We start from the raw sequence: 24,562 nt of genomic DNA, 5'->3' as shown, positions 1-24,562 counted from the left end.
GATTTGCCTTGGTGTCACATTGATTCATACAACGTGTAAATAAACAAATACAATATAAATATTAAAAAGAAGTCACAAGGAGAAAGATAATAAAATAAAATAGATTAAATACAAATCTAGTCACTCACCTTTTAATTTTTATTTTAATGAATTTAAGATATCCTTAGAATTTAAAAGATGTCTAACAAATCTCTAGACTTTTAATTTTATGTCTAATAAACTTAAAAAATCGTTAATAAATTCCTAAATTTTTAGTATTGTATCAATAAGTCATTGAACTTTACAAAATATCTAATATATTATAAACTAACTTTAAGTATTACTAATAGGTTATTTAACTTTAAATTTTACATTTAATAGATCTACCATCCCATAAAATATTTTTTTAATTGGTAGATTCATATACAAAATTGAAAATTTAGGATGCTATTTTTTTCTAATAGATCTTTCTAGAAACTATTAAATACAAAACATTTTTAAAGTACACAAAGTGAAACTAAAAGTGTAGCAGGAGACCCTCTCGTCTTGGATGTCTAAGCCTCACCCAAAATGGGTCAAAGGATAGGGACGAACAAACCAAACGTGCCGAAGGTACAAATAAGTTCAATATTGACGGGTAGAAGATCCATTGAATGACAAAGGCACACAATTTTACACTTTATTAAGCTCGGCTAGCTAAAATTAAGTACTAATTAAGCATCGTAGAATAATACATCATGCAAAGGTTCACTTTGCATGTTCGACTCAAATTTTACCGTACTTCCTATCGTGTCACCTCGTCCAAAATTTTAGATCTGATTAGATACAAAATTTAAAATTTAATTATTAAAAATACTGTTTGTTTCGTCAATGGTGGCTCTCGTCTTCATTTTCAATCATTTCGTTTTCGCTTTTTAAACACATTTTACAGATGTTCCTCAAGCAATGGCGTTTCACGTTTCTCTCCTCGTGGATTGAGCTATAAATTTCCTCTGCCTGTGCTTCAGAGCTCATCGACCATGGAGGTTCTCCGAAAACCAGATCACGACCATCTGGTGCTCACCATCGACCCGCCGCCCGCCAATTCCCCAAAACCCAAACAATCGCCGGAGAAGGAACACATAACCCCCCGCTCTCCGGCCAGAACCAACACCACTCTCCGCCGTCTTACCTTCTCCAAGCCTAGATCTCGCTTCGAGGAGCCTAATTTCCCCCTTTCCACACCAAGAACAATCCCCGAATCCGCAGAGCTCCTCCAACCCCATGCGGAACGGGAAGACTCCACTTCCTCATCTTCCTCCTGTTCTTCCTCATCGGAGTCCGAGGACGACGATGAGAACGGACCGGAAAACGAAGGCGAAGACAGAATCAAAGACGAAGGCAAAAGCCGGAGGCGGAGGAGGAAACAGAGGAGGAAGATCAACAAGAGAGCATTAATCGAATGGATCATGTTTCTCACCATCAGTACTTGCCTAATTTGTTCTCTGACAGTCGAATCGCTCCAGGAGAAGCAGATTTGGAGCTTAGTGATCTGGAAATGGTGCTTAATCGTAATGGTGATTTTCTGCGGCCGCCTCGTCTCCGGATGGCTCGTCAGCCTCCTCGTCTTCATAATCGAGAGAAATTTCATGCTGCGAGAAAGAGTTCTGTATTTCGTTTACGGCCTCCGCAAGAGCTTCCAGAACTGCGCCTGGCTTGGGCTGGTTCTAATCGCGTGGATGATAATGTTCCCGGACGTTCACCACAACAACAAGGTTCTACTGAAGGTGTTCCGATTCCTGATCGCCGTCCTAATCGGCGCCACGGTGTGGCTGCTCAAGATCCTCCTCGTGAAGGTCCTCGCCTCGTCGTTCCACGTCGCGACTTTCTTCGATCGGATGAAGGAGAGCGTGTTCAACCACTACATACTGGAGACGCTGTCCGGACCGGCGCTGGAGGAGGGCGAGAGAGAGAAGCCGCGGAGCCAGCGGCGGAGGATGCAGACGGCGAAGTCGCTGCCAGCGCGGTGGAGAGAGGGCGGCGGAGAGCAGATTCTGTCGAGATCGAAGAGGCAGGGATCTTGCAAGAAGATCGATATGGAGAGGCTGAGGAAGCTGAGTATGCAGGGGAGAGCGTCGGCGTGGAGCGTGAAGAGATTGGTGAGCTATGTGAGATCGTCGGGACTGTCGACGATCTCGAGGACGGTGGATGATTTTGCGAACGCGGAATCGGAGATCACCAGCGAATCGGAAGCCAGAAACTGCGCTCACAGAGTCTTCAAGAACGTCGCCAAGCCTGCTGCCAGGTTCATCTCTCTCTACAAATTAAATTCATATTTACAGAACCGTTATTTCGTTTTTGTTATTCTTTAGTTTTTCCTTTTCTAAAAGTTCTTTGAAATCTTATGATTATTTTGGCAAAATTTTAAATAACTAAGCTTCATTAGCCACGTTTGTTTCTTATTTATTTATTTATTAAAATTCTATTTTAATCTCACTACTTTAAACCTTTATTTATTTTAGATTTTTACTCTAAAAATATTAATTTTGGCTGGGTGCTTTAAATTTTGAATATTTGAATTCTTGTACTGAAAATATTCATTTTGGTCCTCGTATTTCTAAAAAAATATCATTTTAGTTAGTTTCTCCTCATAAAATTTCAACACAAATTTTACCTATAATGGAAATTATTTAGTATAAAATAATTGTTACATTTTAAAAAATATATTAATTTTAGTGTTATGTTGAAATTATGGTAAAAAAAAATAAGATTAAAAATAAAATTAAGTAACCAAAATGGTCATTTTGAAAAAATTCAAGGACTTATGTGAACCAAAATCGAAAGTACATAAATCATAACAAATATTTTAAAAGTATAGGAAAAAAATGAACCAAATCGATAATATCTAATATTTTAACATTTTTTATTTAATTTTTATTTAAAGTATGTATTTACTAATAATTTTAATTTTATTGATTTATTTATTTTAAAATATAACATTATAATTTGGGGAGAGATTTGAAATTTCGGAAAATGTTTTGGGTCCAACTTAGCTATGTTTAAGTTGTGAATTAATTTTTTAAAAAGTCATAATGTTCCTAAGAAAAATTTTGATTATTTAATTAATTAATAAGAAATGATAAATGGTAATAAGAATGTTGGGATTGAAAGGATTGTGAGTATTAATCAAAGCATTAACTGTGTTAATCCCAATTGATAACATTTTTGTGTCCCAATAAATAATTTTGATTAGAATTCCGTTTTAAGAACAAAATATTATTAAATGAATTTTGGGTGTATCTAGGCGCTCTGTTAGATTATATCTCATTTTCTTTGAAATTTGTTAATCTAAAGATAAAAAAGTTTGAAATGACATTGCATCAATTATTTTGTATCCGCCGCCATACTTTATTTTACGATGAATAATGCTCATCTTCGCACTTTTTTATTTTCATCTCTAACCAAAATTTGACATTTTTTTATTTTTTTTAAATAAAAAATATATTTTTATTTTTTATTTATTATTTTTAATGTTAGTTTGATACTTAATGCAAGTACCAAAATGTTCCATTGTTAGTCGATTGTTTTAATTAATAAATCAGAAAACTTTAAAATAAGTTTCTATTTATGTCATTTTAAATGACTTTAAAAGATATCTCATTCTTTTCTTTTTCTCTCTTTTCTTTTTCCTTAAAGTTTTTTTTGGTTGTGCCCACAAATGAAAAATAAAAAATGTCTGATTATGAAAGTTAGTTGCTATACTTGATCATTATCCTAAATTATTCAATCAATGAAAATATCTTTCACCTACAATACTAGCTTTTAATTCCTTCCATATATTATATGGACTATTTTTCAATATTTTGAATACTTGTTTGACAATAATTTATTTCTCATTTTCTATTTATTTAGTATAAAATTCCTTTTATGAGTAAAAAAAATATTTAAAATTTATTTTTATTTTCAAAGTTTAGCCAGAATTTGAATAACTAGATATAGTTATATTAAGAAGAATAAAAAATCTCTACCAAATAAAGATCTTAAATAATTTAAGATTACATTTTTTATTTTCTTTTTATTTCCAATGATCTAACTAAATTTATTTCTATTTTAGATATAAGATACCTCAAAAATTAAATGGGCTGGCAGCATTTAATTTTGACAAGTAAAAAAAGAAGATAGAAAAATATTTTTTTTGTTTTAAAAAAAATAAAAACTATTAAACTTTTAGTGATGGTAAAGGAAGATTAAAATTGTCCCACACTGTTGCATGACGAAAAACATGTAGCTCTCTTTTATTTTGTTTGTTTTGTAAGGAAAGGATTAGTGTGGGTTTTGATAACTTTGAGAGAGAGAGAGAGAGAGAGAGAGAGAGAGAGAGAGAGAGAGAGAGAGAGAGAAAAATCAATAATTCCATGCCCCACCAAATTATTTTAATTAAAAACATAATCTGGCACAACTCAAATAGAATATTGTTTTTTTCTTTTTCCTTTTAGAATAGTTTAACTGAATTACAATGATCCTGTCTTTCCTAAAATATTTATTTTGATCAAATTAAAATTCTAAAAAAAATTAGAAAAAATATTAACTACGTATTTTGTAATTTTAAAGAAAAGACCTAGAAAAATTTGTTTAAGAAATGTGAGTTTATAGAATAAAAATACGAGAATTATCAAACAAACTCCAACATAAAAGTATTTGAAAATGTGGATAGGAGCAACTGTCCTTGTTTAGGACAGCCAAGTTACTCTTTTCTGTAGGCCCCACCCTACATCCATTGATTTTTATATGGAAACTTTTTCAAAAATAGTTTATTTTGTTTTAAAATTTTAAATAAATCTAATAATGGAATAAACAACCCCACAACAAAATGGTAGGATTTTCTGTTGTGGTGGATCTAAAATTTAAAAATATATATATATATCTCCACTGAGGATTTGAATGATGAATTTTTTAGTTCAATTATTTATTGTTTCTACTGTTTTTAGAATAAGTATTGAAATTTTAACAAACTTTTATAATAGAAAAATATTTTTGAAAACAATTGTCTAAAAATGTTTTTATAGTATACAAGATAAATTAGAATCAAACAAATTCACTCTAAAAAATAAAAAGAAAAAATATATATATACCCCAAATATTCTGAATCCAAGTTCTCTGCGTCATCATTTGTTTAGGAAAGACATCTTAGCAGCTTTAAAACAGCATCCATGTAGATGATGTCCTTGTCCTTTGACAGTACAATAAATTATGATTTTTTCTGACCAAAAAATAAAATAAAATTAAGTGCATTCAAGACTGTGCAAATGTTAAATGTTTGTGTCCATTGGTCCTTAAATTCATTTATTTTATTTTATTTTATTTTCGTTTTTAGGTATTTTGTTTAAATTTTTTTGGAGTATTTTAGTTTAATAAATAATAAGTTTACATATTATTTTGATTCTGCACTCAATAAAAAAAATAGATTTATATATTTTCAATTTTTTCTTTTTAATTTTTGTACTTTCAAACATTTATTTTAATTTACTTACTTAAATATAGATTCAAATTTTCAATTTTTTAAGTTACAAAATATTATTTAAATTAGTAAACTAATATGTTTTTAATTTAAAATTGTAAGTATTTTTTAAGTAATTTTATTACATATTAATTTATTCAAGATTAGGGTTTCCATCTCTTACCTAGTCTCTTTCCTAGCTTTAATTCAAGATTAGATGCAAGACCACTTCATTAAAACATCCCATGGCAACTTTTTGACAATTGCGTAAACTATTTCCTTTTCTTTTCAATTCTTTTATTTTTTGTTCTTTTCTAATTATGACCCTCTAGGGATATGCATGACATTTTGCTTTTTCTCTATTTTCTTTACCCTTCTCCATCTAAAATTGACTCCATGTTATTTAATGAGAAAGAATAAACATCAAGTATATATTTTTGCTTTCCATAGTAGATCGATATATTACTGATAAATTTATTCTCTAAATTTTTTAAAATATAGTCATAAATTCGTATTAACAGTATCTATCGAGTATAAAATACAAAAATAAAAATTAAATTAGTCACTTTTAGGAGTATATGAACTAAAATTAATATTTTGAAAGTATAAAAACTTAAATGAATACAAAAATGGAAATGAGTAAGGGACCAAAATATTATTCAAATCTTTATTTTTACTAATTTACCCTAAGATTAGTAATACATATATAAGTTTTATTAATAATGAGTCGTTTTTGTTGTTGGTGTGGAGCCAAAAATTATTTTTTCCTAATTTTATTGTTATTTATTTTAGTTACCAGCTTCAACTGAATGGGTCCACATAGCATTTACGATCCAATTTATTTGATGGAAGGATTTTCAAAGCAACAGTAGAATAGAATTCTTCTGTACTACTTTATTGTTATTTTTATTTTGAAAAGACCTACAAAAACCACGATGATATGACATATGATATGACTAAATAGAAATATAAATGATAGTTTGATGAAATTATATTATAACATTAGAGAATTATTATAGACTTGCCATGAATTATAGTGAAATTTACTAAATAAAATGGTCAATTAAATAAAGTTATAGTTAAGTTGTCTCTTTAGTTGTTCAAGTTTCTCTGTAAATTGTGACGTGTCTGGTTGTCTTTTTTTTTTTAGTTTAAATTTATTTTGATCACGTATTTTCTGATTCATTTTGATCCTATATTTTTAAAATGTCTATTTTTTTTAGTTCTTATATTTTTAAAACGCGTATTTTGATTTCAATATTTTTAAGAAGTTATCATTTTGGTCTACTCATTTTCATTTTTTATCTTATTTCTTTCCATCATAATTTTAGTACGATTTTTTCCTCACTAAATTTTTTTAAAATATAACCAGAGATTTGTATGAAAGAATTTTCATTGGACACAAAATTTGTGTTAACATTTTACAATGAGGAATCAAATTAGTCATTTTAAAAAAAGAGCTGAGGAACCAAAATGGATTTTATAAAAGTACGAAAATTAAAATAAACAAAATTTGATAGTACATGAACCAAAATGAACGTTTTGAAAAGTATAGTGATCAGACTAAAATAGTATTTAAACTTTTATTTTATTCACAATCTCATCAAATCATCATTTTGTAAATATATATATATATATATATATATATATATATAAAAGCAAATTTTAAGTATATGAAAAAATGCATTGAAATTGTTTTGTTTTGATGTTCATACAGATACATTGAAGAGGAAGATCTACTAAGATTCTTAAAGGTAGAAGAAGTGAATACCATTTTCCCTCTGTTTGAGGGCGCCATTGAAACAGGAAAAATTTCCAAATCCGCCTTCAGAAACTGGGTGGTTCGTAACTCATATTCTTTCAATCTCTCCAACAATTTCAATTTTCCCCCTTTTTCCAAATCATTCCACTTCCGACATGTCGTGCAGGTCCATGCCTACATCGAGCGGAAGGCACTAGCGCACTCTCTGAACGACACCAAGACCGCCGTCCAGCAGCTCCACAAGCTGGCCAGCGCTGTCATCATCGTCGTCATCATTGTCATCTCTCTTCTCGTCCTCGGCGTCGCCACCACCAAGGTCATTGTCGTTGTCACCTCGCAGCTACTCCTTGTTGGATTCATGTTCCAAAACACCTGCAAAACGATCTTCGAGTCGATCATTTTCGTCTTCGTTATGCATCCCTTCGACGTTGGCGATCGGTGCGTCATCGATGGAGTCCATGTAAGTGCTACTTCTTGTTAAGAATTTGAATAAATGATTAAACTAGTCAATATGAACAGAACACTTGCATTCTTAACAATGAGGAAAAATCTTATCTTTACTAGACAACTAAGAGAAAGAAATACTAAAACATAGATTTTTTATAAAAATTAATGAGTTGTCAATTTTTTCAACTATGTTGTGAACCAGATTTGATTCTCTCAGTTAGAAACCAAGAATTTTTCAACACTTCCGTTTGGTAAGGCTCTGTTTCTCAGGGCCCTAAAAGCAAACAACATTTTTATTTATGTTTTATAACAAATAGGGATGGGAGCAGGAGAAACTTGTTTTTGTTATTTCCAAAATTTCTATACAATTCCGAGAATATTTTCAAAAGAGAAATAAAAAACATAGTGGCAATGAGAAGAGTAGCCCTATCTATAACATGCCCTTCAAGATCGTGGCTCTTTTGACTCATCGATCTTGTATGGATCTGATTTTTAGATCGGTTGTTCGTTCGAGCGTTTTGGGCTCCATATTAATATTCATGGTTCCATCTCAAAATCAATTGGCAAGGAATAGCCTATGTCTATTATAAACTAGTTCATTCTCTTTTCAATATGGATCCTTTACCTGCCCCTCAAGATCATTACCAAAGGAGCTCTATTATCCTAATATTTGAACTTTTGGAATATTTGAGTGCTAAATATACTAATACTACTGCTGGATTTTATTTTTGTTAAGATGTTTGTTGAAGAGATGAACATTTTGTCGACGGTGTTCTTGCGATTCGACAATGAGAAGATTTACTATCCAAACTCTGTTCTGCTGACGAAGCCAATCAGCAATTTCAGAAGAAGTCCCGACATGTCGGATACGGTGGATTTCGCCATTGACGTTTCCACTTCTTTTGACAGCATCACTGCCCTCAGGAAGGCCATTCAAATGTAAGCAATGCCATTTTTCTTCATCAAAATACAAATTTCTCTTTCTCAGTATCATTACATTTTAGGTTTAGAATTAATTGCAAATTTTAGTTCTTTCTAAAAGTGGTTTGGAAGGCTGAAAATTTTACATGATCTTCCAACAATAACTTCAATACTATAGTTAATGTAAAATTTTCGTGGTTATAAATATATCATTTTTAATATTTAAGCCCCATTTGATAACCAAAAGTAAAAAACTAAGTTTAGAAATACTACTTATATCCTTGCCTTCTTTGTTTTGCTAAATAGTTACATTTTCAAAATTTAGGTGAAATTTTGAAAACTAAAAGAAAGTTTTTAAAAAATTGTTTTTTTTTTAAAATCGGGGTGAGTTATTTCAACCTAACAACTTTACTAATGCTTTATACCTAGTTGAACTCAAGTGGGTAATTTACTCTTCTTCTTACTAGTGTTATTATTATTATTTAGTACAACAGATATAGGGATGAGACTTAAATTGAATGTCCGACCTCAAAAAGAAAAGCAAGATACTACTGTTGAACTTAATAGTTGGTTAATGAGTTTATATGGTGCTTTTTTTTCGTTATATCATGTTGCGGCTCATATAAACATCCAAACTCAAGTCTAAGAAGGTAATTTAACCATTTGTTTTATCATAGTTTGCATTGGTACAATTTATTAACCAAGATTTTGATGAAATATTTGGCAGATACATAGAGAGCAAACCAAAGCATTGGAGCCCAAAGCACTCATTGGTAGTGAAGGAGATTGAGAATGTGGACAGGATGAAGATGAGTCTGTGTGTGCAGCACACCATGAACCATCAAAACTTCCCGGAAAGAAACAACAGAAGATCAGACCTCATTTTCGAGCTCAAAAGGGTTTTCGAGAATCTCGGCATCAAATACCATCTCCTCCCTCAAGAAGTCGTTGTTACTCACTTCAATTTCACTAACGGGAGAGTGGCGATCCCATCCCCGTGAAATTACTTTTCGCAGCCTAAGAGAGAGATTACGAAATGGGCATTTCGACATTCATGCATCTGAAAGTTCTCGATGTGACAATCACGTCGCGGCAGTCACATTGAATAATGAAGATATCTTCGTGTCGTCCACAAATCATTGGGTTAGATTTTACATGGTATGTGAAAAGCGGGTATTTGGAGTGCTATTAATATTGTTGTTATAATTATTAATTTTTGTTAGCTGTATCTCCTCGCTCTTTCTTCTAGTTATTATTGTTATTATTATGCACACATTTTAGGATTTGATTAAAAATAGGAAGAAGAAAAAATGAAAATATGTAAAATTCCACTCCAGAAAGTGGATTCAATATCAAGGAAATTGCTCCGGAGGTGTTGGGATTAGAATGTCTTGCACATCTCTATTTCTTATTCCAGCGTAACAATTTAGGTCTAATTTTATTAATTTTTTTTCCTATACACCCGGTAGGGATTTAAACTCTCACGACCTTTTTTTTAGTGACGTGTTTTCAATTTAGTCGGAGATAAGTGTCATAATCAGTTAAACTAAGCTTAAATCGACTGCCTTTATCTTTTTTATTTTTAATATTTTGAGTCAAAAGATTAGATTACATACCTAAAATAAATAAACAAATAAATAAACAACGAAATGTTTTCTTTACCTTTGTGATGCTTATGAGTCAATTCAATTGGTGCAAGAAACAGCACGAAAGTAATTGAAAAAATTTTATCTTGGCATTTTCCCCTAAAAAAACATTGTGGTTGTAAATCAATTTAAAATTCATGCAGAGAAATCATTTTCATCATTAAAAGATAAAGAGAATTGCTATCATTAACAAAAACAACATGATTGGATTAAAGAAGTTTGTTTGTACTTTTATAGTAGGCCATAAAAAGCGTAAATTTGTATAAAACATTATCAAACATGATCTTAAATATTTACGGATTTGTTTAATTAAAAAATATATATATATAGTTCATTTTTATTTATGTTAATTTTAATCGACAAATATTTCTTTTTTATTTTATCATCCAATTAAATCCAATGCTAGATTATTTTAATGTGAAATAACATTTGTTTATGCAAGAAGTTGTACAATGTCAGACTTCGGTCAAGCTCAAACTCTATCCTCACTCCGACCCGAGACTCTAAGAGAAGGCCTGCACAAAAGGGTAAAATCTCCGACGCTCAAGTCTCGGACTCAATATTAAGTTCAAGGAGAAATTTCGTACCTGATGGTGAAATGAGGTCCTCTATTTATAGGTTTAGATTCCAATAGGGGTTACGAGAGGCGATTGCGTTAGTAGGGGTTAAGATAGGAACTGTCAGGTTCGAGCAGATCGAACTCGGACGTATTGATAGCTTAATGCTGGAGACAATGGCGAGGTCATCCACCTCGGAGGGTTCCGAGGTGGAGCTGCACGAAACTTCATTTAGGGGCGTCTCGTTACCGCGAATCGCTGTCCACCACGTAGCAATCTGGTTTGTACCCCAAACAATATTCTTGTGTTTTTCTGCCAAACTTTATGAAACTTTTCCACATAATAACATGTTAATATTTGGAATACTTTTAGCTTTAAAAAAAGAAAAACCTAAATTCCTTTAAAATATAAAATATTGGATAAAAACAATTGGGCTGGTCTTGTTAAATTAGAAAATATGGGCCGAAATTTTGGGCCTAGTTTGAATGGCCCAGAATGCGCTCCCTTTTAAGATCACTTTTCAGACCCGAAAGAAAGAAAGAAGTCGAGTGGAGAACCGCCGGGAATGGCTGGCGGTGGTGGTTTTGTCACGGTGGCGGCGACGGCGTCGCCTTCGAGAACGATTGAAGAGCAGAAACTGGAAATCGCAAAAGCGATGAGAAGTCATGAGGTCGCCATTGCAGAGCTCAATCATCTTTCCTCTTTCAGAGTAAGCCCTACCCTGCTCTTTCTCAATTTCCTTTCGCTCTTTTGTCAAATTCAAACTCGAAGTAGAATAATGCAATAGAAATTGGACTGTTCGAATTGCGCGAAATCTGCTCGCTTATCACTCGCCATGATTAACATTTCGGAGGAAGCTTTCTATCTTATTCACTAATATCTAGGGTGCAGTGGAATCCAAATATTCGAGTAATTGGTGAATTCTTTCATGCTGAACTGAAGTCGACTTCTTTTGAATTCAATTTTAGGTATTTTTGAAACACACGATGGAGTTATGGTCTATTTTATACATGAAAACTGCTTGATTTATTTACTGTTTTACTGTTTAGAAGAATGTTAGTATAGTAGTAACATTTTTTATCCTTTGACAGCTCTATTTGTCCTGAGCCCCAATGAAGAATTAAAATGTCTCAACTGAGGACAATGATGTGAACTGATATTCTTACAGAAATCATGTGGAAAGAGAGCTATTAAACTTTCAAGTTGTCCTTATTAGTCTTTGAAGATCTCAATTTTTTGTCTAGTAGGTTGATAAACTTTTAAAATTGTATAACAGCCTCTCGGATTTTAATTTTGTGTTCAATAATTTCTTAATTTATTAGACATTTTTTCAAATTTACGTACAATACAAAATTGAAAGTTTAGTGACCTATTTTTCTTTTTTGATAATCAGGAGTTAGAGCTTTACTCCCCGTACCTAGGGGTATCCATGCCCACTTCAAAGCTTGAATTCCATGAAATATGAAAGGTTTTTTAATTTTTTTTTTTTTTTTTTGTATTAAAATCACCCATAGTTTGAACTTGAAACCTCTAAATCAACCGCCACTTAAGGACAAATTTCGTGACCTATTTCAAATCTATTCCATCCAAAATGATATTGAATAGAATTTCTCTCCAAAATCATTGGAGGAAAGCAAGTATTTGAGCGAGAACACTCTGCCCTGCCCATATTATGAACAATGATTAAGTTGTCAGTAGATGAGTTCACTCAACAAGTTCATTCCTTATAAATAACAGTTCTTTATCCATAAGTCTTGACTCGGGGAGGGTGATTGCAGCATTCAGCAATCTAGTCAAAGAAATGCGTCCGATAGACACAAAACTAGAAGTCGTGACCTATTAGACACCACCTCCAAAATTTAGGGACTAAATTTGTAATTTAACCTAGTTTTATATATGGATGGATTCTGAAAGTTGATATGAAATCTTTCTATATATGAAGTTATTACTGGAAATGTTGATATGTGGATGAGTAAACTTATAACCAAATGGTTTAAGATGAACAGCCACTGCCTCTCTCCTAGTAACCTTACTAATACAGATTCTTAATCTTGTTATAATTTGCAGGCTGTCTTTCAGAAAAATGGAAACTTATTTTTTCGCACAACTGTTCAAAAGGCAACAACTTCCGAACAGAGTAAGAAATTTTCTTTCATATAGCCTCTATACCAATGTTCCATGTCTTCCCTCTTAATCCCATCCATGGATTTAAATTTACACCCACATTGTAGGTATTTAACTGTCAGTATTTCTGTTAGTAAAATGTTTTGATATCCATATGAGGAGGAAAAATCTTCTTTTCTGAACTGTAGTATGAATGTGTCATGAAAGTAGAGAATACATATCCAGGAACTTGAGAAATATCGACAAAGATGACATATGAATTATTTGAAAGATGTTAAATTTTATTTACGAATTCAAATCATCTTTATGAGTTACTGAAAGTGGGGTGATTTTTTCTATATTATATGCTTGACATTAGCATTTTCTTCAACATTTATGAAATTTGAGACTTCTTATATTTGTTGATATCTATGTTCAACTCCTTGGTCCCATCTTCATGGTCCTGATTGGGTGTTTTACTCTTTCCAGAGAAGCTTGATATGGCTAGAGCAAAGCTTGAAAAACTGAACTCTTGATATGATGGGATGAAATTGGGTAAATGGCCGATACTACTGAAAGGATTTAGGATATCGAACGGAAACCGCTTACAAACTCTCATGAGGATAGATTGTATGAAGAAGGCAATGTAGCATCTTGCCTTGCACATGTTATGATGCAACTTTTCACATGTTAGTCTAATATATCTATAGTGTTGAGTGAAAGGACAATACACGTAACATTCCATTTCCATAGGAATTTGGTTCGTGTCTTAGTTCCTATGTCAGATCATCCTCTCGAACCAGTTACTGATCATTTGAGAAAACTTAAATGATGAGTCCAAAACAAGTTGAGTAAACTTTATGGTTCGTAATATCAGCCAATTTGATGTTATGTATTTTTAAACAAAATAATTTTATATCTACTCATTTTGATTATGAACAAATCCGTTTTGTTTATTGTTGATTTACCTTTTTTAAAAAAAAAACTTAAACGAGGCTTGGTAATGACATAATAATGATGGTAAATGATGTAGGAATCTGAACATTGAGGGTTACGGTTTGTTTGGCAACGTTCTCAATTTTTGTTTATAATTTTATTAAGAAATATAAGCGTTTGACAATTATTTATGTTTTTTGTTTTTCTTTTTTTTAAAACATTCTCAAAATTATATAGATATTTGGAAACAACAAAAATAAAAATGTCGTTTTATCTTTATTGAATCTATAGTATTAGAAGCTATGTAAAATCTATTTTTCTTTATTAAAAATCAACGAAAACGCAGAGCCATCAAAATAAAAGTTGAAGCATTTGACTTGTTGAAAAAAGAAAGAATTATGGTCAACAAGAAAGAGATGTTGAAAAGGAACTCAAAAAAGAAACTTTGTGAACCCAAATTTCACTTTCTTTAGAGGGAATTTTGGAATATTTGAATGTTTGTTTCCACCCCCATGCCTTAGCATCCCATTATAGAGCTCCACCCATACCTTTACTTTTCACTTAAAAGGATGGCCATCATTATCTTCAAAGAATAAAATCTTAAAATATAATACATATATCTAGTTGGGTTGGTCAATTTTTTGCCAAATCTAAATTTTGGTTTGGTTTGCATGTTGGGGAAAATATGATTGATTCAATCTAGACCAACTCATATGTATGCTATCATATTTCTAGTTTGGAATGTTTTTTCTTCAATTTAGTCCATTAAAAAATTTATATTTAATTCTTTCCATTGGTAAAGGTTAAAATTGATTGATAATAAACTCATATGACATAATACCCAATGAACTAGCAGAAATTTAGAAGAGAAAATTATTTGTAATTTCTTTTTTTTTCTAAATTTCTAAGAAATTAATAAAAATTTCAAGTTTTTTTCTCTTAATAATTATTTCATCTCTAAATTTTCACCAATTCACTAAAAACACAAGTTTATCATCAACCAACTGTGTAACATTCATTACCATTGAGAAACTAAATACAAACAGGTAAAAAAAACGACTAAATCTTTAAAAAGAAGCACTCAAATATTAGGAACCAAAACATGTATTCAACCGAGAATATATAACTAACTATTTTTACTACTAGGCCAACTCAATCACATTTACACAACATAAGTACATCTCTTCACTTAGGTCTTAGATTTACAGTAATCTCTCATCTTCATGCTGCACCAGCAAATCAATCAATTTAATCTAAGACTCAGACAACAGTTTCTAAAAAAAAAAACTTTCACAATACCTCAGAACTCTGAAGCAAACCCGCAACAAAAGAGATCGAGTTTTCGCCAGTTCGGGAAAGAGACCATATGAAGGTTCCATGACATCTGCTGTAACAAGACCTTCTGCTGCAAACTCCGAATCAGAAATCAAAATAAAGGGCGGCGGCGGTAGCAGTAGCAGTACAATTTATAAGTTTTCAAGAGTTGAAGCAAACGGAGAAAAACTTGAGGCATTATAATACAAAAAAATGGATAAATGAATCGTGATAGCTCGTGGCTTTTATTGACTTTGCTATACATCATAAAGAAAAGAACTAAACTAACGCTCCACAAGATTGAAAAAGCAGAAAGGAAGCATAAAAACATCCAAGTTTTTTGGAGCTCAACTGAACCTATTCTATAATAATTTCAGAAGAGACATGGTTGAATTTAATTACGTTAAAGATGGTGAGATGATGGATGAACCCCAATATATGAGAAATTTCCACCCAACCCACAAAGGAAAAATATATAAATTTCTTTTCTGCAAATTAATTAAGTAGCAGCCTAAAACAGCATTGGGATCACGATTTCAACTAACAAAATTACAGCAGCAGCAATTTTGATTGACTACTCCTAAATAAAATCTTCTAAGACTCTTGATTTCATGGGATCGGGGGGCCGGAACGTCTCCAAACGCAAATTCGAATTTGTCCGCATCTCGTTTAGGAAGCCTTCTCCTTTCTCTGACCTGATTGCTTTCAAGATGTTGCCAAGAACATCGGCTGCAAGCCCAGCTTGGCGAAGGGCTCCAGGTTCCTCTCCACCTTGATAGATTAGATCTCCGACTTCTCTCAAAGAAACCAAGCTTTCTGCGATGATCTTGGCAAGAATGCGGCCCAAATATTCTGGAGCTCTTGGAGCATCATTTACAGTGTCTTCTAAAGCGTTAATAACTGCTTCAAAGCTGCACGGGGGGAGAAAAATTAATGTTATGTTGAAAACTTCTATAAATGGCCCAGTTTTATCCAACAAATTGTTGGTGTTTATCGTACCCTTTAACGAGATGGGTTTGATTCACTGCGCCATCATTAGACCTGGAGAGGTTAACAAGAAGTTTGGCCAAAAGATCCCTTTCCATATCTGTTCGCTCGAAAGCGTCCGTGACCCAGAGGTTGATCATGTTCGGATGGAAGCTTGGGGAATTCAAGTCCTTAATGCACAGGGCTACTTCCTTCTCATCTCTGGCACTGAAAGCAAAAGCAAACAAAAGATACAGCAACGCAGGGTATTATATCCTTTCTAATAATCCAGAGACAAGATATTATGTTAGGTAAAATCGAGTTTTGTTTTTCAGAAGAATAGCAACATGGATAAATTTCTATAATGTTCCACGACACGTCAAATTCGTATGATTGAACATCAAACAACATCCCAGATATTTTAAATCACACAATGCACGTTAGAACTTGTCTGGTAAAAAAGTCCAGTGCACTAATAAAAATCGTTGTCATGATAAAACATAAAGCACTTGAAGCATTCAATTAGATGTAATCTCTATCTCAAAAAAATTAAACCAACAGAGATCAGAAGATAAAAAATCAGCCTAAGTTTTAGAGTTCCTTCTAAGGTTCTTAACTCCATTTCGAAGCCGGGATATGATGAGTTGTGGTATGTGAGTCCCCAAAACAAAATCAACAATGACTGACTTATATTAAGTACAAAACTAAGGAGGATCAGCAGTCGGGTCTGGGTGTGTTCCAGACTCTAGAACTGCATTATGTTAATAGGAGCAACTTTTTGACAGATTCTAGATTTTTTAAGTCCCTTTTTTATGAGATTTTTTTAAGCCCATTCAGTTTGCCCTACTTTAAGGTTATCACTTGGCAACACCCAAGATGATATTTTCCTTCATTTCCTTATAAAAAAAAAAACTTAACTACCTAGTGTAACATAAGCAGAAGAAGCACTTATACTCTTACACGGCCAGTAAAGAAGCATCAGATTTCTCTAAATAATTGGGAAGGTCTTATCGAGAATCTCAGGGTCTCACAAAATACGACGTCACAACTACACTATTCTTTATTCATAGAAGCTAACCAACTGGTTTAGGAATTACATAAGAACCTAAGATAAAATGATCTTTAGGAACTAATGACATCATCAGATTAACTAAATTTATATGATTTTGAAAGACAGTAGTTCAGTCATATAACCAATAGTTGTAGCAAAATCCAGAAAACTTCAACCTAAAAGTATCACCCAAACCCATAAGTATTTTTATTATGCAAGCCAATAAAGTATTCAAGAAACTGCATACCTGTAAAATTCCTTGATTGCTGTCAACGACAATCCTTCCAACTTTTCTTCAGACAACAATACCTTTTCCGAAGAAAGACTTGGAGACGAAGTTGGTGACGGTGTGGCAGGTGAAATCGGACGAGATCTATCAAAACTCCGTCCTGAATGTCTCAAATCCTTGTTCCCGTAATTCGAATAACGATCTTGGCCACTTGTATGGTCGAATGAAGTTGGACCAGCAAATCTCTCTGGCATATGTCTTGGAATTAGATCCTCTTTGGAAGTTAAGGTTGCACGCTCTGCTGGAGAGCTATATCCATTCAAAGAAGCTGTTGGTGCACTTCTCAATTCTCCTGGAAGAAGGGATATATCGGCAGGAGCAGCAGAACTTGGTTGTGGTCCTCTAATGGACATTCCTCGGGCCAGGCCACCCTGCGGTCCCAATGTAATAGAGTCATCACCACTTGCTCTTTGAGGCAATGTAACGGACAATGTCCTAGTTTCATAAGACTGCCTTTCTTCTTGGCGAGCATCCTGACTGCTACCATATCCACGGGCCTGATGCGGAAATCCACGGAAACCCCCCAGCTGAGTATTTGGAGATGACAATGCTGATCCCCGGGGACCATAATCCATAGGTGGGCCACCCCTCCTTGCCGAAGGATTAATGCTTGGACCACGACCAAACCTACCAGTTTGAGCCTGCCGCTCTTGAGCAGCATCTCTGTGTACTTCCTCAATCTTTTTTGGGCCTTCAACTTTTCTCCTCTGCTGCCATTTGTTCTTCCTCAGATCAATTGCATCTTTAAGCATGAACCGAACCCTAGATGATAATTTCATGTTGTTTGATAACATTGTCATGATCTCAAAATATGAATCCATATAGTCTTTCGCTCTGGGATGATCTATCATCTCTCCAATTGTGCTCATCAACTTGCACAAAGATTCAACATCTTCCTCATCTGGATTCTGATATTCACCCAGCAACTTTTTGATGCACTCATGCATTATTCTTTCAGTCAACATTTTCTTCTTGTATAACTCCCCTATTAATCTAATGTTACCTAGCATTCGTCTTCGTGCCTTAATCCGTTTTTCTTCCCTTTCCTCTTCAGACTGCTTTACCTCACCTTCCTCTTCCACTTTGTTGGCTTCTTCCTGTTCTCTTTCACCTCTCTCAAATTCCTCCTGACACTTGTTCAGTAACAATCTCTTAAAAGTAATCTTCTCATTGTCTTCACTTAAATCAGGCAGTTCTCCAGCAAGATGAAAACAGAAGTTGGCATACATTTCACAGAAAGTAGGCTCCATTAAAGCCTTGTCAAAAATCTGTGATATTACACCACTCAGCGTTTTACCATTATCAATGTTAACTGCTTTTACTTGCTCAAAGAGTTTTTCAAAGTTCTGGGGAGTTAGCTTGTTTAGTATAGCCTTCAACTGCCTTTGCTTGGCATCTTCCTCATCTGACACCTTACCCACCTCATACTTCTTCTTCGCTCTGTGCATAGTCTGCAATGGGGTCAGAGGTGAAGGAATCAAACCCTTCTGCTGAAAATTGGTAGCTCGTTGCCACCTATCTGCATCAGAACTACCTCTTTGCATCCCTCCCTGTGAACCCATAGACTGCATAGGCCCAGCAAGTATTCCTCCAGCATATTGAACAGGAGTCTGTGCTCGGGGGTTCCTTAGAACACCAAAATTGGCTCCTTGACCAGGTCGAAAACCTGTAGTTCCATAAGCTAGATCTAAGCGAGGATCCTGTCCTGAAGCAAAAGCACCAGGATGTTTACTCCATCTATCATCATCAATCAAATTACTACCACGGCGATCCAATCGTGATCCCCCACTTGATGGTCTATCTACTCGTCCTGGACTTGGATATGAATCACGATCAGGATGATGAGATGCATTCGCATGAGAACTCATCAAGGACTCTATTTCAGATGTAACTTCAAAGTTGTGGGGAAGGTCCATAAACTGCTCTGCGAACTTAAGAAGAAAATCCCTAGAATACTTCTTTGCCATATCTCCAATTCTGTCTCCATCATTAAGCATTGATGCATCTACACTATCTCCATGTGCTGTTTCCAGTTTAGGCGTCGCAATGTCAGCAGCATCTTCCCAGTCATCAGGCTCAGCTTTAAACTGTACATCAGCATCTTCTTTAGAAGCCTCGATGGATTGCTCTGTGTCAACACTGGAAGATCTACTTTCTCTGTTCTCAATGCTCTCAGGATGCATTACTGTTTCTTTCTTCTCTTCAGGTCGCTTATATGCCATGTAAAGGTCAGAAGTTGTTCCTGCAGCATCTGCCAACTGAAGGATTGCTTTAAGCTTCTTCTTCCCTTTTCCAGTAGTACTCTTCACCCTGCTCGTCTCTACAACAGATCTATCCTTGGTGCCAGAAACTGTATGTGAAATATTGCCACCACTGCCAACAGCATCCAACACGTCCCCATCATGTTTACCTTCTGAAAGTGCCGGATTCTGGGCTGATTCAGATGGCTGGTCTGACCTGACACCTTTTTTTAGAACAACTTCATTGCTACTCACATTGTCATCTCTACCAGAAGAATCAACCATTGACTTATCACCTTGAGAGTTTTCAGAAACAGTTGAACTAGAACTCACGGAAGCAGACACATCAACTCCTGCATGACAACTCACAGGTTCATCCACAGCCCTTTGGGCAGTTTCAGAGGTAGAGACCTCGTTGCTAACAGTTGTTGAGCTCACAATGGATTCCTTTTCTGTTTCCTCGGCAATCTCCACAGGTTTTGCAACATCATGTTCTGAAAGATTCTCGAAGTTCTTAACATCTATAGGAAGTTCAGAATATGTTGCTGGCACAGGTTCTGAATGCTTTTCTTTAGAAGAATAATCCTGCTTATTATCAGAAATGAGATCAGAGTTCTCAACATTCCCCAGACCAGAATTTTCAGATGAAGAATGAACAGAAGCCAAAATGGCATCCTTAGATTCTAAAGAATCAGAAGTAACAGCACTGACTGATCCTGACATGCCTTCCACAACTACTGGAGTGATCGATGTCTTAGCTTCTACACCTTCAGAAACTATAGAATGAGAAGTTACATCCTGCTCTTGACCAGGCAGTCCCAATGTTGATGTAGCTTGTCCGCTAATCTGAAAATAATGATAAAAAACATTCCAAAATAATATAACAAGCAAAGTTAAAAAAAAAAAAGCCATGACTACTAAGGGGTCATCAGAATAGTAGCATAACAGTACCTGATGCTGTGATTGGGTGTATCCTTTCTTGCCTGTTTTCTTTTGTGAGTCAGACCTGGACAGGTTTTCCCTTCTTCCTTCATTATGAGTTCCAACTGACTCAGTCTCCTCAGAGGAAGCAGCCAATGAAGATTGCACAGAGCTGGAATCTTGGACATCCAGTGAAACTGCAGGAGGTGCTTCCGAAAACTGTTTAGATACTATAGGTGAAGACTTCATCAACAACGGTTCTCTTCCAACTTTTGAATCGTGTAGAGAACTTTCAGAGGACATATCTAATGCCCTTTGAGAAGAAGGCGGGATCAGTTCTACAGATGAGCTCAAGGGTTTCTGTGATTTGCCTTCTTCAGTAGCAGATAATCTATTGGGCAATGAGTCAGAGCCCTTGCCACTTAAAGGATCAGTAGGCATTTTGATAGTAACATGAACTGTTCCTGATGGAGCAGGGGGTTGCAAACTGTGAGAATCACGAGTATGCTCTCTATTAGGTGGATCTGAAATACCATGCAATGGGCCTCCACCAGGCTTCTTAACATGCAGGGGACCAATACTTGATGGATCAATGTATGGCACATTTTGGGAGCCCTGACTGACTGGATAATTAAATCTGTGAGGCTGAGAATTAGGTGCAGTTTGACCACTCGGTAATGGAAGGGAACTGGGGCTTGCAAAATATAAAGGATTATGATTGTAAGAATTGGGATAGTAGTTCATTGCATGACTTGGTGCAAATGGAAGAGGCTGTGTTTGAGAAGGAATATTATATTGAGGCCTAGGGCCTGAAGAACCAGTATCAGTATATGCACTTGTTTGCTTGTTATCAAATATTAACTCTTCATGCGTCTTTGGATCAGTAATTCTAACAGCAGACTTACGAGGGCCACCAAATTTCCCTCCTTGCTGTTGAGGGTACTGCGAAGTTACATTTATTCCTAAGTTGCTTAATTGAGGAGGCAACTGAGAACCTATTTGAGTTGCAAAACCCAAGTTCTGTCCCTGATGAATGATTCCCTGTGGCTGCATTGGATGGGGATGTAGACCAGGAACAAACATTTGCTGTTGCACTTGAGGAGAGCTTCCAATCTGCAATGGCACAGGAATGGACATGTGCAATGAACTGGGGGTTATGCCCTGTGATTGCATCTGCTGGTTGGGGCCTCCAAATGGCACTGGTACTTGTGACTGGTGGTAAGGCAATGTCATAGAGATTCCAGACATTGGAGTGGTAGGCTTTTGAGTTTGGTTTGTTGGAGGGTTTGGTGATGCGTGCACATCCTTTTTAGTCTTTTGAACTGTATGAGAATCCCCACCAGTGTTAGGTTGGCTGATAATACCAGCATCCTTATGTTGTAACTGCTGTCCGGTATTTGGTTGATCCCCAGCTCCAGCATCCTTCCTTTGTGTCTGTGGCTTAGGAACTAATGGTATGGGCATTGGAGGACCTGGTCTAAAAGATTCATGGCGTGCCTGATATACAACGATAACATACAGCTTTAGCAAACTAAACCTGAAGCTAATGGAAGAAAAGTAAGGCACATCGAATCATAATAACCAATTTAGATAATCATACATGCAGTCATCTCAGATCCAGACAAGACAAAAATCTAGACGGTCAACTGGCTTTTCCAATACGTAAAATATCACATTGAGACATGAAAAAAGATGGCATGTGATTTTACATGCTGCATTGCCTTGAGTGAGAACAATAGACAACACAACAATACTTTTTTGGTTCAACCCAATCTACCAAATGATAAATACATTTTTGGTTCAACCCAATCTACCAAATGATTCTTGCGGCAACGTCCATCAAGCAGAGGAATTGACAGTCCTGGAAACAATACAATCCAGAAGAAAATAATACAAACCTGGTCGCGTTTCTGTTCATCTAAATTTGGAGGAGCTGAGCTAGTCCTAACTGGAAGCTATATAAAAAATAGGAATCTCCATTATTAAAAAATAAAAGTATCAAATAATTTAGAGCAAAAGCACCTGCATAAAATTTGAAGTTTGCATTTAGTGTATTGGTTTGTGGAATTATACCTGCATACCATTCATGAATCCAGGACTTATTGACCCAAATTGGAAAGAGAACTCCTTAGTCTGCTCTCCAGTACCTAAGATATTAAAGGCATCATGACATAGCTAAGGGAGGGAAAATGTTGATTCACATTGCTCAGAAAAACGAACATTCAAAGTGAAAACTACTTACTCTTCGCCGGAGTAGTGGGTGTGGCCGGGTCAGAGTTCAAGGGGGAAGGTTGAGAAGTTGGAGCCTTAGGAACATCTCTGGTGCTTCTCTGGGTAGGTGGTGTTTCGGTAGGCTTGGTAACTGCATTTGTAACCCGTGCATCAGATGTTGCTGCAACAATACAGTAAGAAGTACACACACCAAAAAGAAAATCTCCAAACAAAACGAACAAAAAGTAAAAACTTGATGAATATGGAAACTTGTCCTAGACGATTTGCCCTCTAAAATCAGATACTACCCAAAATTCCTTCGGGAGAATAGAGGAATAGAATCAAATAACAAGCCAATCGAGAAAGGTACATGATTTAGAAACAATACCACGCGATTGAATCGGCGCGGAGTCGCCATTCTGCACACCTCGCAGGTTAGGAGCGTTACTCGAATCCGTAGAATTTACAGTAGGAAGACCTCCTCTAGATTGCCCAACTTGAGCATTATTAGTCTTCTTAAAGCTAAACAAAACCGCACACAAAAAAAAAAAAAACGAACCCAAAAAGAAAAAACATGTGAGAGAATCAAAGAAATCGAGATACACGAATTAAAACAACAAAAGGGCAGAAAGAATAATTCAACAATTGGGGTAAAACTGATCCCAAAAAAACAGAAAAAAGAAAACCCTAGATCATTCATTACCTACGATTAGAAGCGATCGACGGGGAAGGGGCGGACCCACCGGCGCCGCCGGGCTTAGGGTGAGTGCCTGATGAGCCTCGCTGCTGATTGAAGCTCGTGGATCGCCCGGATTTGCGATACTGAGTGAAGCTCTCGTTCTTATCGGACCTTGATTGATTGAAGGACATATATTCCAACCCTTAATCTCTCCGAGAGAAAAAAATAAATAAAGATTATAATTTATTCTCCAGACAATCCCCTGCAAAAACAAAGCAAACCCAACAAAGAACAGCAAAATCGAAATCAACCCAAAAGCAGAAACAGCCCAAAAAGAAACCCCAAAAGAAAAAATCACACGAATGGAGCAAGCAAGAGAGAAAGCAAGAGTGAGAATGAAGGAACCTGTGGAGTGAGAGTGAGGGGAGAAACAGAAAGGGGGCAGATATTAGGGTTTTTAATGGGAAACCATTAGAGGAGAGAAGAAGAAGGAGAAGATGGAGAGGCAAAGAAGAGAAGAAGAGTATTGGTATTGTTGTGGAGTTTTAGAGAGAGAGAGAGAGAGAGAGAGAGAGAGAGTAACAAACTGACTGGTAAGATGGGTCAAAAGAGGTAGATTTTTTAGGAGATCGCAGATCGAACGAGTCTTACTTTTCATTCTCTCTCTCTTCCAATTCCTAATATTTTCCTAATCTCTAAATATTTTCTTTTCCATATTTATTTCTTTATATATATATATATGTGTGTGAAAATTGCAAAGGTTGAGTAGTTTATACTTATCTCGACTAATCTCTAACCATATTACTCTAATCCAATTCTTCCATTCGTTTCAAAAATATCTCTTTCCTTTCAAAAATTTCGATTTATTACTATTATTTCATAAATATCGTGAGATAACCTTTAAGGAAAGTATGCTAATATTTTGAACAAAATATTCATATGGTTGGATTTGGAATTAATGTGGACGCTTATTCTACCTTTGCTTTATTTTCAGATTTAATTTTGCCATAATTCCCTCTATAAAAATAAAATAAAATAAGCTTATTTCATATTTACTATTTTTG

The 24,562-nt window shown here is 35.0% G+C and overlaps 3 protein-coding genes across 4 annotated transcripts; 2 read left to right on the top strand and 1 right to left on the bottom strand.

The window, feature by feature from the left end:
- The first annotated feature begins 925 nt into the window (after window positions 1–925).
- LOC111022770 (mechanosensitive ion channel protein 10) lies at window positions 926–9,996 on the top strand. The gene is made up of 5 exons (XM_022300014.2): window positions 926–2,263; window positions 7,173–7,296; window positions 7,384–7,677; window positions 8,401–8,603; window positions 9,313–9,996. The coding sequence occupies exons 1-5, from the start codon at window positions 999–1,001 to the stop codon at window positions 9,584–9,586; spliced, it is 2,160 nt and encodes a 719-aa protein (XP_022155706.2). The 5' UTR covers window positions 926–998; the 3' UTR covers window positions 9,587–9,996.
- A 1,317-nt stretch (window positions 9,997–11,313) lies between these two features.
- On the top strand, window positions 11,314–13,834 carry LOC111022769 (Prefoldin chaperone subunit family protein). The gene is made up of 3 exons (XM_022300013.2): window positions 11,314–11,497; window positions 12,856–12,925; window positions 13,381–13,834. Exons 1-3 carry the CDS (start codon window positions 11,354–11,356, stop codon window positions 13,425–13,427), a joined length of 261 nt encoding a protein of 86 aa, XP_022155705.1. The 5' UTR covers window positions 11,314–11,353; the 3' UTR covers window positions 13,428–13,834.
- A 1,521-nt stretch (window positions 13,835–15,355) lies between these two features.
- On the bottom strand, window positions 15,356–24,085 carry EIF4G (eukaryotic translation initiation factor 4G). 2 transcript variants are annotated; one of them, XM_022300038.2, is made up of 10 exons: window positions 23,904–24,085; window positions 23,523–23,760; window positions 23,208–23,341; window positions 22,851–23,000; window positions 22,682–22,755; window positions 22,507–22,563; window positions 20,639–22,105; window positions 17,406–20,533; window positions 16,141–16,335; window positions 15,356–16,052 (listed from the first exon to the last, which is right to left on the bottom strand). In XM_022300038.2, the coding sequence occupies exons 2-10, from the start codon at window positions 23,687–23,689 to the stop codon at window positions 15,722–15,724; spliced, it is 5,703 nt and encodes a 1,900-aa protein (XP_022155730.1). In that variant the 5' UTR covers window positions 23,690–23,760; window positions 23,904–24,085; the 3' UTR covers window positions 15,356–15,721. The 2 variants fall into 2 exon arrangements, with proteins under 2 accessions (XP_022155730.1, XP_022155731.1); XM_022300039.2 differs by having other exon boundaries at window positions 22,851–22,970.
- Window positions 24,086–24,562: the final 477 nt, after the last annotated feature.

The sequence above is a fragment of the Momordica charantia genome (genome assembly GCF_013281855.1).
Source record: "Momordica charantia cultivar OHB3-1 chromosome 7 unlocalized genomic scaffold, Mcharantia_2.0 BLBB01000007.1, whole genome shotgun sequence".
NCBI lineage: Eukaryota > Viridiplantae > Streptophyta > Magnoliopsida > Cucurbitales > Cucurbitaceae > Momordica > Momordica charantia.
This window is presented reverse-complemented; position numbering and strand designations above follow the sequence as displayed.

Coding starts and splice junctions, on each gene's coding strand:
- LOC111022770 (XM_022300014.2), top strand. CDS start 999: ATGGAGGTTCTCCGAAAACCAGATCACGACCATCTGGTGCTCACCATC. Junction 2,264..7,172: donor GTCGCCAAGCCTGCTGCCAG/GTTCATCTCTCT, acceptor ATGTTCATACAG/ATACATTGAAGAGGAAGATC. Junction 8,604..9,312: donor CTCAGGAAGGCCATTCAAAT/GTAAGCAATGCC, acceptor AATATTTGGCAG/ATACATAGAGAGCAAACCAA.
- EIF4G (XM_022300038.2), bottom strand. CDS start 23,689: ATGTCCTTCAATCAATCAAGGTCCGATAAGAACGAGAGCTTCACTCAG. Junction 16,336..17,405: donor GCAATCAAGGAATTTTACAG/GTATGCAGTTTC, acceptor TTTTGCTTTCAG/TGCCAGAGATGAGAAGGAAG. Junction 16,053..16,140: donor CAAACCCATCTCGTTAAAGG/GTACGATAAACA, acceptor CCCCCCGTGCAG/CTTTGAAGCAGTTATTAACG.
- LOC111022769 (XM_022300013.2), top strand. CDS start 11,354: ATGGCTGGCGGTGGTGGTTTTGTCACGGTGGCGGCGACGGCGTCGCCT. Junction 11,498..12,855: donor ATCATCTTTCCTCTTTCAGA/GTAAGCCCTACC, acceptor TATAATTTGCAG/GCTGTCTTTCAGAAAAATGG. Junction 12,926..13,380: donor GGCAACAACTTCCGAACAGA/GTAAGAAATTTT, acceptor TACTCTTTCCAG/AGAAGCTTGATATGGCTAGA.